This window comes from Rhamphochromis longiceps, linkage group LG10 (genome assembly GCF_057381845.1).
Source record: "Rhamphochromis longiceps isolate RC_006_pf linkage group LG10, R_longiceps_female_GT1.1, whole genome shotgun sequence".
Lineage (NCBI taxonomy): Eukaryota > Metazoa > Chordata > Actinopteri > Cichliformes > Cichlidae > Rhamphochromis > Rhamphochromis longiceps.
The window spans coordinates 25,929,268-25,947,253 of record NC_140566.1 but is presented as its reverse complement, the minus strand read 5'-3'; the positions used below and the strand labels follow the sequence as shown (position 1 = coordinate 25,947,253).

The window sequence follows — 17,986 nt, the reverse complement described above, 5'->3', positions numbered from 1 at the left end:
ACTGTGAATTTTTTTGTGTCCTACTGCAGCTAAAGTGCTGTGATGACTTACTATTTTGAAATTAAGTGGCATCAATTCAAGGATGACTTTCAATGAACACTTGAGCGCACCATGGAAACCGCTTGAGAGGATCCGTAATAGGGGAAAAGCGCCATCCAATGGTAGCTCTAAATACTACAATAAACGCTGCGGTTCGATAAACACCACATGCAGGGATATAATTTGGAAATTACTGTATGAAACAAGGCTTATTTAATATAATCTATCCCAAGTGAATCTTATATTCGTGAATATCTTTATATTTAAGATAGCATTTAGAATAACAGAATTTATTGCGCTGATTTATAAACAATTAAAGTCATTGAAATGATTAACCTTCCTGTCGTGTTCGAAACGACGAGGCATGCTTTTAGCTTCAAAAGCTGAGAAATTTCTTTGTTATAATAACTGGGTTAAACACAAACTATAACAATATAGCTGAACTGATTAGAATAGTATGTAGCGCTATACATCCATCAATCCATTCTTTTCTGCTTATCCAGGGGGGACAGGTATAACGGTCGACCATCCAAAACAACGGACAGTGAAGAAAAGAGTGCACAAGGGGGAGCAGGTGGTTATATGATATGGAAACAGTGACCCCAAACAAGAGAGGAGGCTTAGCTGGAGGTGGCAGAGCCGAAGATGTTCAGATTTTTTATTTGGGAGTGAGCAGGATGGACAGGATTAGAAATTGGTATAGCACAGGGACAGTTTAGGTTGAGCAGTTTGGAGATAAAGTTAGAGAGGCGAAGCTGAGATTTTTTGGACATGTGCAGAGAAGACAGAGTTGATATACAGGACAAAGCATGATGAATAGGGAGCTCCCAGGCAGCAGCAGAAGAGCAAGACCACAGACAAGGAAGAAAAGCAGAGGGTTTTTCTGACAGGACAGGATACTGGGGTGATGATTGAGATGATGCTCAGCAGATTGTTAAAGGGAACAACCAGAAGAAAAAGATTATAATTACACAGCAATGTTAAACATCTCAAATGTTTGAGACTTTGCTAGACTGTCTTAGTAAAAAACAGTCTAGAAAAGGTAGGACAGCATTAAAGTGGGCCAATGTACGCTTTAACAACCCCCACCAGGCGTGGAGAGGCATCCAAGCCCTCGCCAACTACATGGCCAGAGCCTTCCAAACCTTAACAGCAGCCTCAAACTTGCAGAGGAGCTCAACACCTTCTTTGCTCAGTTTGAGACCACCACTTGTCCTGCTGGTGGTCAGAAAATAACCTGAAGCTGAAAGTCCTTAAAAGAAAAGAACTCATAATGGACTTCAGGAGGCACAGACAAGTCCACTACCCTCTCATTATAAATGGAGAACAGGTTGACTCTGTCTTCATCTTCAGGTTTCTGGGCACCCACATCTCTGCTGATCTCACCTACAGCCACAACACCAACATCCTGGTAAGGAAGGCCCAGCAGTGGCTGCACTTCCTCCTTGTCCTTAGCCAGGATAACCTGCAGCAGAAGCTGCTGCTGGCTTTCTATCGCTCCTCAGTGGAGAGCGTGCTCTCCTACTGCCTGGGTAGGCAGAGGCCACAACTGAGAACAGGCTGCCCAGAGGGTAATTAACACCACCCAAAATATAATTGGATGGTCTCCACCCCTGGAGACCATCACTAGGTCCTCCTGTCTAAGGAAAACCAAGACAGGTGACCCCTTGCACCCCGCTCACCACCTGTTTGACCTGCTGGCCTCTGGTCGGTGCCTCAGATCAGTGGAGGCCACACCTCCAGACTCACAAACAGCTTCTTCCCCTGGGTCTTTCGGGCTGTCAACAAACACTATCTCTCTAATGTGTGAGTTGTTTTGTATATTGTATATTGTTTTGTATACATTCCCTCTTGGCTGTATATATTTCTTCTGTTTGCTTTTTATTCTTGCTGTCCGCCACAGTTGGTGTGGAGCACCCACAATTTCGTTGTACACGTACAATGACAATAAAGGGCTATCCTGTTCTATGCTAATATACGGGGGGAAAGTATGCAAACCTAACATGCCTATCACATTATACTTATACATATATCTTGGAATAATTTAAGAGACTTGGGATATTTCAGAATACCAAAGGCAGAAGGACCCTGAGATTACCATTCAAAGAAGGGTGGATAATTTGAGCCCATACTTAACCCCTCCACTACGAGGAAAAAAGGCGTATTAGTCGCCGGAAGGCAGGCTCAGGCTCTTAGGTTGGTCCAGGGACTACCACCGGTTGTCTGTGTTTGCGCGTCTGTCGGGTGCTGCTGCTGACTACAGAGGAAATTGACCTCTGGATTAGCGTTAAAACAGTCACGGTACGTAGCTTAGTTAGCCCAGGTTGAGTTTTGCAGTTTGGGATGAACTGCTCTTTGTTTAATTTTGCTTGTGTCTTTATTTGAAGAGCCTCGCTGTGGCTGCTAAGAGGCCTCAACTAACGTCGACATTAGGCGTTAGCTTAGCTATAACATTGTGCATGGTAACGCTAGCTTCCTGGTTAGCCTAAATTTTAACCGATAATATTAAAATATTATGGTTGAGCAAAAAGCAGCGAAGACAACTTTTATGTGTTTTAAGTAATAACACGCAACAGCTTCAGTTGTCTATAAACTGTATTCAAATAAAAGGTAGCTGCTCGACTAGCATTGCCGCTGTTTAGCCCGTGTCGTCGGTAGCTAATCGTTGGTTAGCTCGAGGTAAGCTTTAACGTTTGTTTTGAGTTTGTCTAATACTAAGGTCCGCACAGGTAATTTTTAGTTATTTATTTAGTGGGATATTATTACCGTATTCGACTAATAATCATGTAAACGATCTTTTTTGCGATAGCTGACACATTAACTCCCAGAAGTAGAATAGCAGATGCTAATGCGTGTTCACTACTAAGGTTCGTAAGTTTGTTTTTTCAGAAGTGTTGTCTCCTTGCACAGGCTTTTAATATCTTAACGTGTTGCCTTATAGATAATGCCCACAATAAAACTACAGAGTTCTGATGGGGAAATCTTCGAGGTGGACGTTGAGATAGCCAAACAGTCTGTCACCATTAAGACCATGCTTGAAGGTAAGTGTTGAATCACGGTAAACGTTTTGGTTATCAAGTCACAACTGCCATAAATAGGACACCCCGCAGTTAACAAATATAGGGTTTATACTTCATTTAATTAAACCATAATATGGACATAGGCTACAAATGTGTAATGTTTGAATCTTTTGACAGATTTGGGAATGGATGATGAAGGAGATGATGATCCCGTTCCCCTTCCTAACGTGAATGCTGCCATCCTCAAGAAGGTACAGAATGCTCATATTGAAGTGTCCAGTGGGTTTTTTGTTCACACACAGACTGTGGGTGGTGTTTTGTTGGATGTGGGAGGGGTTGATTCCTCGCTTCCTGAGATGCTATTAACTAATGGCGTTCATCTCACCTGCTCTGGAGAAGGTTATGTTTTAGATCCATGCTTCCCAAATGGTGTATGTTGTGAGGCAAATGCCCTGGAGTTTTCTTACAACCTTAGTTTATTATAATATGAGCAAGTGATGAATGAGCTGCTTTATCAGCAGACCTACTTGGTACACACTAATTTCCCATACATAGGCAAATTATATTTACCAAAGTTTAAGATGGAACCCCAGCCTGTTGTGTGGCCTGACACAAAGGTTCCGATTGATAAGGACGATGAAAATTTGAGAGGGGGAGTGAATGACTTTCTTTGGTAAAGCAAGTAAACACTGGTCCACAGATTTAAAATGAATAAATGTCCGAAGAAAGCAGTGTTAAAGCTACCTCTCATGGCTTTAGGTGGTCAGGGTTGGCAGAAATTGTTTGGCCATATAATCATTTGCTAATCTAAAAAAGAATTTGGAAGAAGAGGCCATAGAATCTGTGTGCCTTGAATTTTTGGGCTTTGCTCGTGGTTGTAGTTGGGAGGCAAATGTAAATGAAAGCGCTAGCTTCTAGCCTGTGATGGTGTCCTCGAAGATGATGTAGACTTTTGTATATGGTGAGAGGGTCTAAGCAGAGCTCGTAAGTGGCAAAGAGTGGTACTTTGTGTCCTGCGGGTAAGCTCGCCTAAGAATTTGAATTGGGTTTGGTTGTCTTCCACTTATAGTTTTAACATTTTAGCACTGCCAGGCTAAAGCTGAAAGAATAAGCTGAAATTATCTTCTGTGCCAGTCAATCAAAACACATCTTAGAAGCACATTGTAATAATCTAGGAAACTTGTGTTATAGCTGGACAGTGTAACAGTGTTATAGCTGGAAAGAGCTGCTGATGTATTTTCTGAGCGTAATGGGCTCAGATGTGGTTCAGAGTTTCAACAAAATCTGAACATCAAAGTTTTGAGGTGGACCTGGAAAAATGGACAAAATGCGATCGTTTCTCATCCTCAGTTTTACCTTTTATTTTCATGCCAGCAAATCATCTAATCACAATTTTGGCAACCGAGAAGTCCTGATTTTTATATATATTTTTTCTCCTTACTACTCTCATTCCTACACTTTCTTACAAGGAGGTAACGACCTGGAATCTGTGTGAATTGATCCTAATTTGTGGCAAAGAATTGCCATTTAATTTTGGTATTCAAACCTTTTATGGGCAGTTTAAACAGCTGATGGGTGCTGTGCATAATGGGTTACCTTGGTTAAAACCACATGTTTATTTGTTATTGTCTGTCTTTCTTTTTCAGGTGATTCAGTGGTGCACTCATCACAAAGATGACCCCCCTCCTCCTGAGGACGATGAGAACAAGGAGAAAAGGACAGATGACATCCCTGTATGGGATCAGGAGTTCCTCAAAGTGGACCAAGGCACCTTGTTTGAACTCATTCTGGTAAACATACTTGAATTATTTTGCATTTTCTTTGGATTGAACTACAACTAACAGGTGTAAGCAAAACCTTGCCCTATACCTAACCTTAACAGCAACCCCTGCACATGGTTGATTATCACATCATTGCAAATGAATCTTACTGAGTTGTCTATATTTGTATTGAAGCAGTTTTAATAGAAAAAGGACCTTTTTAAAACAAAAGAAAACAAAAACAGTGGTTAACAGATGCTCAGTTAAACTGCAAGCCTGTCAATGGTGTCCCTGCAGTTAGCTACAGTGAAGTATCCCTCCCTTTCTTTGCAGTGACTGTCACATAATCCCACTGATGTGTCTGTCACTTAATCCTCCTTCTCTGAGTCCTGAGCTGCTGCACTTCACCCAACCTTTTTATTTATTTTTTGTTTTTGTTTTTCTTTATGTCCTCCTCCACTGCTTCTTTCCTGGTGCCTCTGTCTTAAGCCAGTTTTTGGTTATGGCCTTCTTTGCTGCAGAAAGGAGAATTTTAGCCAAGTAGTGGTCTTTACATGTACAGCACCTTCAAAGTATCCAAGATACAAAACAAGGCAAGTTCTGGGAATTATATAATCTAATATATCACAGAGAGGTGAGTGAATTTTGACCCAGAAAGTGTGAAATTTTTCTACATTTCTAGAAAATGTGTGTATGATCAGCTTCCAACACTGTTGTTGTGTATTGGTTCGTTTATTTTTAATCTTAGGTGTAATAAAAAAGCAAATTAGTTTTTTCCCAAATGAATTTTCTCCACTTTAATGATTGAGTTGTTTTTATGTTCTTTCCACGTTTCATACCACACTTTCTCAGTGATGTTTTGAAACCAAAGTCCAGTTGTCCTGGTCTAAATTTTTCATCGAAAGCAACCCATTTTAGCAATCCAAGCTCTTTACCAATTCCTAACTCCTTTACTGTGCCATATCATATATTTAATTTAAAGGATATTATCGGGTTCCTATCTTGGTCTTTAGTTATGTATTCAGGCGTCTTTTTTAATACCTATGTTTGTTTGAATTGGGACATGGAGTGTGGAGAGCTCCACATCCTTCCAGCGAGCCCCATAATCATCACTACACCAATATGTTATCTGGCGTATCTGTGCAGCATGAAAATATTCTTTTAAATTCCTTTCTCTCTCTCTCTCGATCAAAGGCCTTTTTCTTTGTCAAAACGTATCAACTGAGCCGGTATATTGTCTTTATGTAGTTGCTATATAATGTGTAGGGTCCTTCTAATATCTTGTGCCGGTTTATTTTTGACAAAACCTGCTTTGTCCTCCTCTATCAGGTCTGGTATAAATGACTGGAGCCTATTGGCCTGCATTTGAATAGCGCTTTTCTAGTCCCTAAGGACCCCAAAGCGCTTCACACTACATTCAGTCATTCACCCATTCATTCACACACTGGCGATGGCAAGCTACATTGTAGCCACAGCTGCCCTGGGGCGCACTGACAGAGGCGAGGCTGCTGGACACTGGTGCCACCGGGCCCTCTGACCACCACCAGTAGGCAAACATGGGGTTAGTATCTTGCCCAAGGATATTTGGCATGCAGCCTGGGATCGAACCACCCACCTTCTGATTAGTGGCTGACCTGCTCTGCCACCTGAGCTACAGCTACAGCCACCATTAAGACTGCAGTGTAGATTTTATAATCAACATTTAACACTGATATAGGCCTGTCATTTTGGCAGTATTCCTTTTGTGTTTGTGCTTTTGGTAGTACTGTGATAATTGCCTCCCTCCAAGAGAGGGAATCACATGTTTAGTGCGACTCTAACTAAAAGTCAGGTGGAGTAAGGGTATCAGTTCTTTTCCAGATTTCTTATACCATTCAGCAGGAAACCCATCACTGGATTTCACCCAACTTTTAACGTTATCTTCTCTTTATTGGGCGTAATGACAAAAGGGTACGATATCACAAGCTATAAAGACAACACTATGCTATGTCGTGTGATTTTAATCGCTGTTTCGTAAGTGTTCAGGTGCTTTCCCAAAAACGGCCAAAAAAAGAACACAAGCTATTCTCTGAAACTACTTTTTAATGGTTTGTGGGTTTGTGCTTCACAACAGTGCTCTCGGTGCCGCATCAGAACTATGATGCGGTCTTAGGGTCAAAAGCTCAACAAACCTACCAACAACTTTTGACATGTGGTGGCGGCGGACAGTAAAAACAAGACCTTCAGCTGGCAGGAGGCAGAGAAACCAAAGCAGAAGGAAAGTTGATGTTTTGCGTTACAATTAAGGGAATTATTCCACATTTGTTTGTATTGACCACAGGAGGCAAACGCTTTTCTCATGCACTCTGTGTGTGGGTTTTTTTTCCCCGCTAAACAGGTCTCGAAAGGCTTGACTTTTTTTTTTTGCTTGAGGTTTTAAATGTTAAGGTTGTGCTTTACACTGAGAAGTCCAAATACTTATGTGAATTAATGCATTTATAGTGTTGTAGCTTGTGTTGTATAGTTGTCTCCCAAGTACTCTGTGTGAGAGAGGGGGAGAGCGGCGTGCATTCATATAGTTGAGCTGTGGAAATGGCATTTTTCTTTATGTATTCAAACTTCACAGTTGGCAAAATCTACTTGAATCTACAAGGACCTGTCACAGGTCTGTGAAATATCCTACTGGCTGTAGCAGAATTGGTTTAAATGGAAATGGTCTGGCTCTGGAGTGCTGATCCAGAGTCAGCAGCTGGAGTTGATAAATAGTGGCTTTTTTTTTTCCTTTCTTTTTTTAAATTGTAATCACTTTTATGCACCTTTCTATATACAGTGTTTATTTTCTCTTGTAGTCCTTTTAATATGCTTCATCTTTCTTAGAAAAATTATTTCTTATACTTTATTTATTTCGCTCAGTGGCCAGTTCAAGCAAGACACAAATGTTGCTTAGCAACAGCTGGAGGTCTGGTGGTTTGGGCAACTGTGTTTAGAAGAGGGAGGGATTTGGAAAGACTCATTTATTCATTTAAAAATAAAAAAATTAAAAAAAAAATTTCCCCTCCACCTTTCTCAACGTGTGAAACAACATGGAGTGATGTTGAGGTTCATGTAAAATGTAACCTTAGCAATGCCTGGAAGAGATGGATAAATGGGTGGTGTGTCTGTAGCTTCGTGGAAATGAAAGCGACGGTCCTGCGTCAGTAACCTGAGTTGACCCCACCCCCCGTGACTTGAATATGTTTACAAGCACAAAGGCTGAGAGGAAGGGGTTCAGAAGAGCACAGCAGCTGCTCCTGTGCCTTATGAAAATCAATGCAGAAGTCTTATTAAGCAATCACTGCTCAGCATATGTAAGGCTAAATGGTTTCTACAGGGTAATTTACTTAAGGACGATGGGAAAAGTGTGGTGTGTGGGGGTTTTTTGTTTTGTTTTTTAAAATAAATTGTATATAAATGCTTTTCAGGGATAACTATCATCCCTCATCAGACTGGATTGGTAATTCAAAATACGCTTTTTACTTTATTCAGGTGTAAATAACAAATCCAAAACACAATATGCTTTGTTGGGTTCAGAGATCTAAGTGTTGCTGAGGTATCAGTTGTCCTTGTGTGCTCTTTCACCGCCTCCCTCCCTCCTGCAGCTCCTCATTCATATCTCCATGTTTCTGTTTAGGCCGCCAACTATTTGGACATCAAAGGCCTGTTAGATGTCACCTGCAAGACGGTGGCCAACATGATCAAAGGCAAAACCCCAGAGGAGATCAGGAAGACTTTCAACATCAAAAATGATTTCACAGAGGAGGAGGAAGCCCAGGTACTTATTCCAACCCATCAGCTGTCTGTCAGAAAACAAAAGACTTTCATAAGCAACGAGAAATCACTTGGATGTTGCGGATGGGATTAAAATGGTGATCACAAAGTTGCCTTCCACACCTTTGTGGATTATTAATTTGTCCCTCTCTTCCGCAGGTACGCAAAGAGAACCAGTGGTGTGAAGAAAAATAAGAGGAAGATCTTGCCAACACTACCACACTGAAAAGGATTCTCTCTGCTAACTGGTTGCACTGGCGTTGTTCATACTTGTTAATATTTACATTTAGTATATTTAGAGCCACATCCCTCGCTCCCCCACCACCATCACTTTTCCTTAATTTCTGATAATAGCATGACTATTTTAACTTGCCTGTGTGGTGTCATTAATTTAAAGCCAAGCTCTCTTCTGTTTGCGCACACTCACGTTGTGTATTGACATAAAATAAATGGTCCTGGTTTCACGGCTTTGTATCCTTTTAAAGATTCGAAGACTCCTCAGATTTCCCCTGTTATTAACTGCTCTGCCTTTTTTTTTTTTTTTTTTTTTTTTTTTTTTTAAACTTGACATTGTTTTCTTTTAGGTTAAGTGAATGAATAAAATGCATTTTTTGACAATGGATATGCGAGGGTGAATTTGTTTTCTTCTTTTTGCTCTGTAAATGTGTCCATTTTGTGAAACCATGTCAAGGAGACGTTTATAGGAAAAGTGAAGTTTGAGGTAGAATGATTACTTTGTTTTTAAATGCATAATGTCCCCCTGGACTCGAAGTACTTGTGTTATCACGCAGCGTTGGGTAACACATGCGCTGTTGTAGCGAATTGAAAACTTTTCCCAGTTAAGCTCTGATGCTGGTTTTTGGGATGCTCAAACATACTGAAGGAGTAAATAAAACATTAAATGGATGGTGTCTGTCACTTTTTGTTTTTAGTTGTGGTTGGTGGGGGTCTAAATCTCAAGGAATCGTGGACCAGATAGTCAAAACACTTTATTACAACAATCAAAAACACAATAACACATCAAAGGCATTTAAAAGAAAAAATAAAATAAAATGCTGGACATCTTTGAGGTGCTGCCACTATTGCAAACTACTTCTAGCACAATAGCTCTCTCTGGTGGAGGGAAACTATATTGCTGTACAAAAAAACTCAGCTTCTAGTTTGTCCACAGAGTAGAAACTAAGCAGAAAAGAAAATTAAAGCCTTATTAAAAAAATCAAAATGTCTGTTACGTTAGCTGTAAAAATGCAGAGTAAGACCATGACACTTGACAAAAAAAACTTTGCACAAGACAAACGAATGTATTGCTTTAAGAAATGGTAGAAACTAACTTTTTTTTTAAAAGAATATTTTTTAAACTTTTTTTTTAAAATTTTTTTTTACACAAAACCATATAAAAGTTTAATTATAAAACTTTACAACACAATGCAATATAATAGTACCCATTTGGTCTCAGTTTAATCTGCTGCGCTGGAAAATGTTCAAAGGAAAACAAGACTTAAAAGACAATAACACTCTTCTGAGGGATTCCCACCTGTAGAAAGCCTGACCTTAAAAATCATGAGATTCATACAAAAAAATACCACTAATTATGCAAAAACACAAACAATGTAACAGTTGGTGAAGCCATAGATTGACAGCCTGAAAGTGCCTAAAAGTAATGTGAACTTCAGAATTTTCTTTTTAAAACTGCTGGAAATATATATTTATATATTTTTTGTCAAAGAAGCTGCACAAGTATTCATGAAAATGTTTGGGGAAGAAAAAGGGGGAAACTTAGAGTCAGACTGTGTAATGGCAGCTATTGAAAGTGAATCCATGCCTTTTGGAATCTGAGGTTCTGCTGGTCAGGTTGGGTGGCAGTTGGTCCTTGCTCCCCTCTTGTGGTTCTTATAAATGGGTGATAACATTTCCAGGAGATGGATGTGATGGTGAAGCTTTAAGAGTAAAAGTATGTCAGATTGTCATCGCTATGGAGTTACTTATCCATAAAGTATGATAATCACTTCAGTTGAGTTTTAACTGCAGCAGGTGGAGCCAAAGAACCGCAATCATTTTTTTATTGTTTTGTTTTTGCATGCACCTTAGCATTGCTCGCTACTATGTGTTCTAAAGCTGGTGGATTTTTGGTCACCAGTTCAGTGACTGGATCCTTCAAATTGGCTTGTGTCCTCAGCTTAATGTAATGTCACGTGACAGATCTCTTTGAGAAGGACTTTGTGACCGTAAAAATGCAGATATTGACGAATCCAGCCTCTGAACTAAGAGACAGCTACTGTCCTACTGAGGATAGGGTGGGGTAGGGGAGGGATCGATGCCTTCAACTTGCTCCTTTTTCTGTAACATCAAATGAACCTCAGGGGGAGGGGGTGTACATAAAACTGATGTCAGCTGATGAGGATGATCGTAACGGCTCTGGAGGAAGCTGAGGAGTGTGGGGGTTGTTGATGCGAGCAGACCACAGCCATCACTGGGTCTCTGTTAGCACTTTGAGAGAGAGTCCTGCGGCCTTGGCGGCCGACAGCACCGACGGGCTGTGCGTCTGCTTGCTGGACAGTTCCGGGTGTGCGTGGGGGTGCTTTGCTGCGAGCGTGCGGAGGTCCCCGCGTTTGCCGGCAGACTGCTGCGGAGTTAAGCGCGTGTGTGAGAGTGCATGCGCTGGCGGAGACAAGGGGAGACGTGCCGAAGGGGAGGTGGGCGGCGGGGAGCAGCCCGGGGAGGGGGGCCGCTGGAGCTGGAAGAGACGGTGTCGGGCGGGAGAAGGGGACGGGGGAGAGTCTATAGCACTTAAATCTGAAGAAGTTGGGCTGGGGCAGCCTCCTCCTTGAAGGTAGCGAATGCACTTCTTTTTCCTCCTAGGAACAGTCAGAGAGAGTTATCTGTGAATAAAGTGTGGATGGTAAATGTCAGCAGGCTTTAGTGAAGATGCAACATTCACACTGAGGTCAATGAGCAGGGACACAAATGGACACAGCGAACAATAGCAGTATGTGGATGTCTCTACGTGAAGGAGGTCAGTTCCAGAGCAATGTAAATGCCACCATTTGCACATTGTGAGTCTCTGTGCGTTTATGGCGAAAGGGTGGTTTCTGTTAGACACGCAATGTGCATCACAACAGTGTCAGATGCAGATTGGCTTACTACAGCGCCAGTCTGTGTTGCTTCAGGACGACAATAGCAGCTGACCAGTCGTGCTGTTATTTAATTCAGTTTTGCTTATATAGAGCCAAATCACAACAACTGTCACCTCAAGGTGCTTTAAATTACAAAGCAGAGATCCTACAATCAAATGAGAGCCTTTGAGCGAGCAGTTGGCGACAGTGGGAAGGAAAAACTCCCTTTTAACAGGAAGAAACCTCTGGCAGAACCAGGCTCAGGGAGGAGCAGCCAACTGGTTAGGGGTGAAGGGGCGGAGACAGGACAAAAAACACACTGTGGAAGAGAGGCGGGGTTTAATGACAACTAATGAATAAATGCAGTGATGTGTAAGGATATAGTGAGAGCTTCAGTGACAGGGATTTGAGAATGAGGGGAAAGTTTGCTTTCCTGCTAGCTCGTCATCTTATCCTTAAAATTGGAAAGGTCTCGTGTTCCCTTCCCATATGAGATGGCTGAGGGATGTCATGACCTACTTGAAGTTAGGAAAGCTTAAATATGCTAGCTGTGTAAGACATGGGCCCTGCTTACATGGGAATGTCCATAACAAACCAATTTTTCTTCCGTTTATGCTCGTTTGTGTGTGCGTGCTGCTGTTTGAGTTGTTTGTCATTCTTCTTTTATGCACCCCTATTCTGAAATTGTGTCATTTATATTTAAATGTTGACTGCATCACATTAGAACTGAATTGCAGAGCAGACTGTAAGGGAACTTTCTTCCTTTCAAAAGGGAGTTTTCCCTTCCCACTGTCACCAAATGCTTGCTCACGAGGAGTCTGATTGTTAGGGTTTTTTCTCTGCAGTATTGTAGGGTTTTTACTGTCTTGAGGCGACTGTTATGTGATTTGGTGCTATATTAAAAAACAAAATTCAAACAGTACTGTATAAAATCTGATAAAGAGAAGTTTAAAAAAAAGAAAACACAAAAGTCAGACATTGTTTTCTTTTTGTTTTTGTATTTTTTCTTCTGTTTTCAGTTGAAGTTTTTAATTTAGCTTTAACATAGTGTAGTTTAAAATAGCCCCTTCCATCCTGAAAGGCTTGAAAAGCCCTATTGGTCAGTTGAAATGACAGTCCTGTAGCAACACTAATATGATGTCATAGGAATGACAGCAGTACAGCTCTAATCCCAGGTTTGAAAAACTGAGATATAATTAAAAAAAAGGAAAAAAGAAAAAATAGATAAAGATAAACATCTGATACAATGTTGTGCAGGAAATATCTTTAATTTTGGTCCTTGGCAATAGAATAGTTGCAGCTGACCAGGGATGCATATAATTATTAATAGTAGGGAATCTAAATCTTCATATCTCTTCTGAGCATCTTAGATTTAACCCCTGACAAATACTGATCCCTATTAAAATGAAACTAAACCAAAACAAGAAAAGCCAAATAAATCAAATTGAAATGAAAAAACAAAAACAAAATATAATAACTCTCATCTGAATTGTGGACACCGGACCTTTTGTGAAATAAAGCAACTCGTTAAAATCTTTAAAAAGATTTCATTTTTTGAACTCTTCTTGCACCTTTATGCTAAGCTAAACTTGTGAACGTCTGCTTCTATAGTTGATGCAAAGGCTATAAACCTTGTTGATCCTTTCATCCACACAAAATCCTGATAACTGAAACCAGGGAATACCACTCGACTTTAAAATGAGTTTTAAAAAATCGCCTCCGTGATTATATTAGTGCTATTAGCATGAATGAATGAACTCCTTTGATTAAAGATTTAACACACAGAGCCTGCGAGTTGACACTTTCACTTAACCTAAGCACCACAAAAGTAGTATTAGAATTGCGTAGCGATTAGTTTGGAGTTTCAGTTTTCTACTTCTTTTTGTTCTGAACCGAACGTATTACATGTGTCTAATAGGCAATCAGCAGTAACCCTGCTGTGCTTTGTGAGGTGTTATACTTAAAAGCAGACTTGTGTACCGCTGAGTACAGCATCAAAGCAGTTAACAGGATCCCATGATCATTACCAGAATATGATATGAGTCACCGGGTTTAACCGCAAGGAAAGGCGCTAGGCCATATTTAGAGAGGGAGAGAGGCAGGAAGAGTGCAATAGAAAGTGATTTCTAAATGTCAGAGTTCACCATCAAAAGGCGCCCGTTACCACATCGCATGAATGGAGAAAGTTGAAAGCAGATGGGCATGAGAATGCCGTCAAAATGCAAAGCTGCAGGGAGCGCGCTAGTGTGTGTGTGTTTGTGTGGAGCTGTGGTGATAAGGATTTGCTCTAACCACATTCAGCCCCCTTTGTTCTCTCAAAGCGAAACAAACTCACACACACACACACATTCAGATTTCCATGACGTGATGGTGGGGAAGACGACAGGGTTTCTACAGTGCTGTGGTGGTAGAAACTTTTTCTGCAGAACCACACAGATCCCTGACTCCTGCAGCAAAGCCGTTGGGCTGCCGTGCACCGTGAATCCTGGCGCGTCTCAAACCCGGCCGTGCGAGCTGCTGACGGGCCCGCTTCTGATCATTTATCTTGTGCCGCTGCCATTCGTCAGCTCTCGCTGGGGAGAAACGCATCCGAGAGCGCTGCAGTTTTGAGAATGGATTTAAAAATAAATAAATAAAGAAGACAAATGAGCTGCTCTGGCAGATAAATAAAACAACCGGTGAAGCCGGCGTACCTGATCTCTAAATAATCCCTGCGCACCCAGTTTCCTTTTACTTTTGTAAAACACCAACTGCCTCGGACTAATCCAGTGCTGACAGAGGGAAAAGAGGGAAATTCCCAGCTTGAGTTTAGAAACGTGGCTCCCGACATGTTTTAATGATTCCAATATGGCGACCTTGGAAACATACATCTGTTTGAGCTTCTTCACTCAAAGAAATATTATGTGGAAGTTTGACCTTTGACAAACGGTGATGCTATTACAATTACATAAGGAAGGAATAATACTGTTTTTTTGTTGTTGTTTTTTGAAAGAGAGCATTTTAATGAGTGGTATTCCCCTTTAACCTCTAGCCATTCACTACAGAGGGCCTGCTTATGCAAGGCATTATGCCAGTGGTGCTGAAGAACCCAAACTAACCTCGATGGTGTGGGTGAGACATCACATATATATATTTACAGACTTAAATATAGGGGTGGAGTGACGGGGTGTGAAAACATGTCTCTAAATACATTTTTAACTCATGCGACACCTCTAAATCTGCATGTCTGACCTTTTACCTGCAAGTAAACACATGACTGAAGCCTAACTAAAGTTAGCATGTTTCGCTGTTTGCTATATATTAACTGCATATGTATGGGTTCTATTTGCAGAGCAGCAGGTTAGTGAGAGATGACATGCAGACCTCAAACACGAGGAGGTAGAGCTCGTCTTGGCAGGTATAATCACAATAGGGGAGGGGGCTTGTCTTCATTCAGCAGTTTACTTGTTGGACAAATGAAAAGGCTGAAAAAAAGGCCTGGAAAACAGAAAAAAAAACAAGCTTGATGGGATTAATGAGATTGATGCCACCTCCAAGACTGCTCTGCCTCCTACGGCATCAGAGAGACACGATGCACTTGAGCGGTGTGAGAAGAAAGATGGGGGAGTCGTGAGCATAGCGTGGTGCTGCGGAGCGAGTGGGGTGGATGGTTGGTACACACCTGCAAGGACCGCACCAGTCCGTTTGTTGGTTGAGGCCGAAGCGAGCCCGGCATTTCTTAGGAGAGCCCGGGTCTGAGCACAATGCGTGGCATGCACAGGAAAAGGGGAGGAGGAAAAGCAGAGGAAGAGGGGAGGAAACAGGTTAGACGACAAAAGACACAGACAAGAAGGAGACGAAGAGAGAAACAAGCTCGTCAGGGCAGGACAAAAGCACCGTTTGTTCGGAAAAAGCCATCAAGTAAAACTGTTAGTAGATGGTTACGGCACAATGCGACATTAACAACCAGCAGATCAACCGCCCAACACAACTTAGTTAAACATGTGGGTCAGTTAACACACAGAGGAAGAAGCAGCCGTGCTGTCACGCTGTTAGTACTGGACCTTTCAAGGGTTTTCAGTTTCTAAAACGACGCCCAAATCCAAAAAAAATATATTTTCCAGTTTCTGAAACATCTGCTGAAAATACCCTAATGTGCACAAGTCTTGAGCCACCCCTCATTTCTTTATATTTTGTATGTAAAACAGGAAAAACGTGCAGAGATTTACTTAAATGTGCAACCATATTTTAAAATACAGTCTATAAGACACAAACAGAGTTAAAGTCAATATTTAGTATGATCACCTTTATTCTTCAACACAGCCTGAACTCTCTTAGTCAAGCTTTCTTGAAGCAGTCTTCAGGAACAGTTCTCCAGGCTTCCTGAGGAAGTCAGAGCTCTTCTTTGGATGTTTTCTGGCTTCTGTCAAGATGATCCCAAACCGCTTAATTAAGCTGAGGCCTGGGCTCTGTGGAGGCCAATCCATGACTAATAGTGCTAATAGTGTCTCACTGTGTGTTTTTCTATGATTTTACTGCATTTGCAGTATGTTTGGGATTATTGCCATGCCTATCGGACAATTTCCAGCTGGTTTTGCATAGTGCACAGGTGTCGAACTCCAGGCCTCGAGGGCCGGTGTCCTGCAGGTTTTAGATGTGTCCTTGATCCAACACAGATCATTAAATGGCTAAATTACCTCCTCAACATGTCTTGAAGTTCTCCAAAAGATCTGGTAATGAACTAATCATTTGATTCGGATGTGTTGACCCAGGGTGAGATCTATAGCCTGCAGGACACCGGCCCTTGAGGCCTGAAGTTCGACACCTCTGGCATAGTGGATCAAAATCTGGCGGTACTACTGGACATAGTTCCATTCGGACAAGATCCCCGACACCACTGGCTAAAATGTCGCCCCCAACCATGAAGGGTTTCCATTGTGTTTTACAGATGGATTCATCACTCCATAAGACCTGTTCCCACAGATTTTTAATCCAATTCTTGCATAATCTGATATACTTCAGCCCCTTCTCCCTTAAGAATGGCTTCTTGACTGGCATCCTTCCACTGACACCATTTGTGATGAAGCTTTGGGTAATATCTCTGTGTTTGGTGTCTTTGGTAAAACCATTTAACCCTGATTTATCAATCTTTCAAATATAAAAAAGAAACAACAACAACAAAAATCTCTGAAAATGTTCAGGTACAAGTACTGGACTGAAAAGAAAAACACTAAAAGACCTTCAGAAAGCCTGGAGAGCTACTGCTCAAGACCACTTACAAAGAAATGAGGGATGGTTCTGGACCTACACAATACTGTAAGTAAATATACTTCGGTGTTACTGCACGGTAAAATGAAGCATCGTGCCAGTTAAGGCAGAGCACTCAGGTCGCTCTAGCATGAGCTGAGGGGAGACCGAGGCTCTTTTATCTGCTGCCGCGCATCGAGAAGACGCCGAACATCCACGACCTTCTTTAAAACAATCACAAAAGTGTTACAACCTCTTATCGTCTCACCTTTGATGCCATCGTGCCGATGCTGTAGTAGCTTTTATAGTATTACCACAAGCACTCAAGTGGTTTACTTGGGACGTGGATAACTACCACGTCTGCGTTCTCAAAACCGAACAGGTCAGAGCTGAGAAGCTTGTTATTGTTCATACATGGCGGAGGTGGAAAAGGGAAAATGCTAGTCATGCGATAAGACTTTTTGATTTCCTTTCTGCCACGATGGCTGACTTTCTTTCTTTTTTTTAAACTTGGAACAGCTAAGATCAGCACAAAGTTTTGCACACTGGGATTCAAATGTTTGTAATTGAGGTTACATGGAAAGCAGAGTGGGTGGGTGGTTTGACGTTTGAGACACATCCTGCACACCGAGATGCCGTGCCGCACGCAGCGCCAACGCAAACTCAAGCTCGACTGAATTCTCTGAAATCCAGAAGTCTTGGCACTGGTCATTTTCTGTGTGTGTGGCTTTTGAAAAAACGTTTAACCATCCGTCAGACGAGAGCAAGGAAATCCATATTTAGAGGTTTACCTGTGTTGGAGTCCTGCTGCTTCTCCCTTTTTCTCCTCTTCTTCTTGCCCTGTTTGAGGAGAAGAAAACAAAACAAAAAAAAAAAAAGCCAAAGAAATGAAATGAGTCGGACTCTTGACTGCACTGCTGACTACCAGCAGATCTTCCAGTTCATTTGGCTTATCTCAAGCAGGATAAAAGTTACGTGCAAGTGTCTTAGATAACTTTTAATCACCGTGTTCGGCTGGCATTTCTATCAACTGAAATCTGCA

General features: G+C 41.5%; 2 protein-coding genes across 4 annotated transcripts in view; one reads left to right on the top strand and one right to left on the bottom strand.

Annotated features, from left to right (window-relative positions):
- Window positions 1–2,182: 2,182 nt before the first annotated feature.
- skp1 (S-phase kinase-associated protein 1) lies at window positions 2,183–9,511 on the top strand. The gene is made up of 6 exons (XM_085421107.1): window positions 2,183–2,340; window positions 2,981–3,080; window positions 3,237–3,310; window positions 4,706–4,849; window positions 8,469–8,609; window positions 8,765–9,511. The coding sequence occupies exons 2-6, from the start codon at window positions 2,984–2,986 to the stop codon at window positions 8,798–8,800; spliced, it is 492 nt and encodes a 163-aa protein (XP_085277233.1). The 5' UTR covers window positions 2,183–2,340; window positions 2,981–2,983; the 3' UTR covers window positions 8,801–9,511.
- Window positions 9,512–10,817: 1,306 nt separating this feature from the next.
- tcf7 (transcription factor 7) overlaps window positions 10,818–17,986 on the bottom strand; it is a 73,095-nt gene continuing 65,926 nt past the window's right edge. For all 3 annotated transcript variants that reach the window (XM_085421106.1, XM_085421104.1, XM_085421105.1), the window contains 3 exons: window positions 17,736–17,784; window positions 15,380–15,452; window positions 10,818–11,460 (listed from right to left, as the gene is read on the bottom strand). In XM_085421106.1, the coding sequence (XP_085277232.1) occupies window positions 11,073–11,460; window positions 15,380–15,452; window positions 17,736–17,784 (510 nt within the window). In that variant the 3' untranslated portion in view covers window positions 10,818–11,072. The remainder of the gene's footprint in view (window positions 11,461–15,379; window positions 15,453–17,735; window positions 17,785–17,986) is intronic.

Coding starts and splice junctions, on each gene's coding strand:
- skp1 (XM_085421107.1), top strand. CDS start 2,984: ATGCCCACAATAAAACTACAGAGTTCTGATGGGGAAATCTTCGAGGTG. Junction 3,081..3,236: donor CATTAAGACCATGCTTGAAG/GTAAGTGTTGAA, acceptor ATCTTTTGACAG/ATTTGGGAATGGATGATGAA. Junction 3,311..4,705: donor ATGCTGCCATCCTCAAGAAG/GTACAGAATGCT, acceptor TTTCTTTTTCAG/GTGATTCAGTGGTGCACTCA.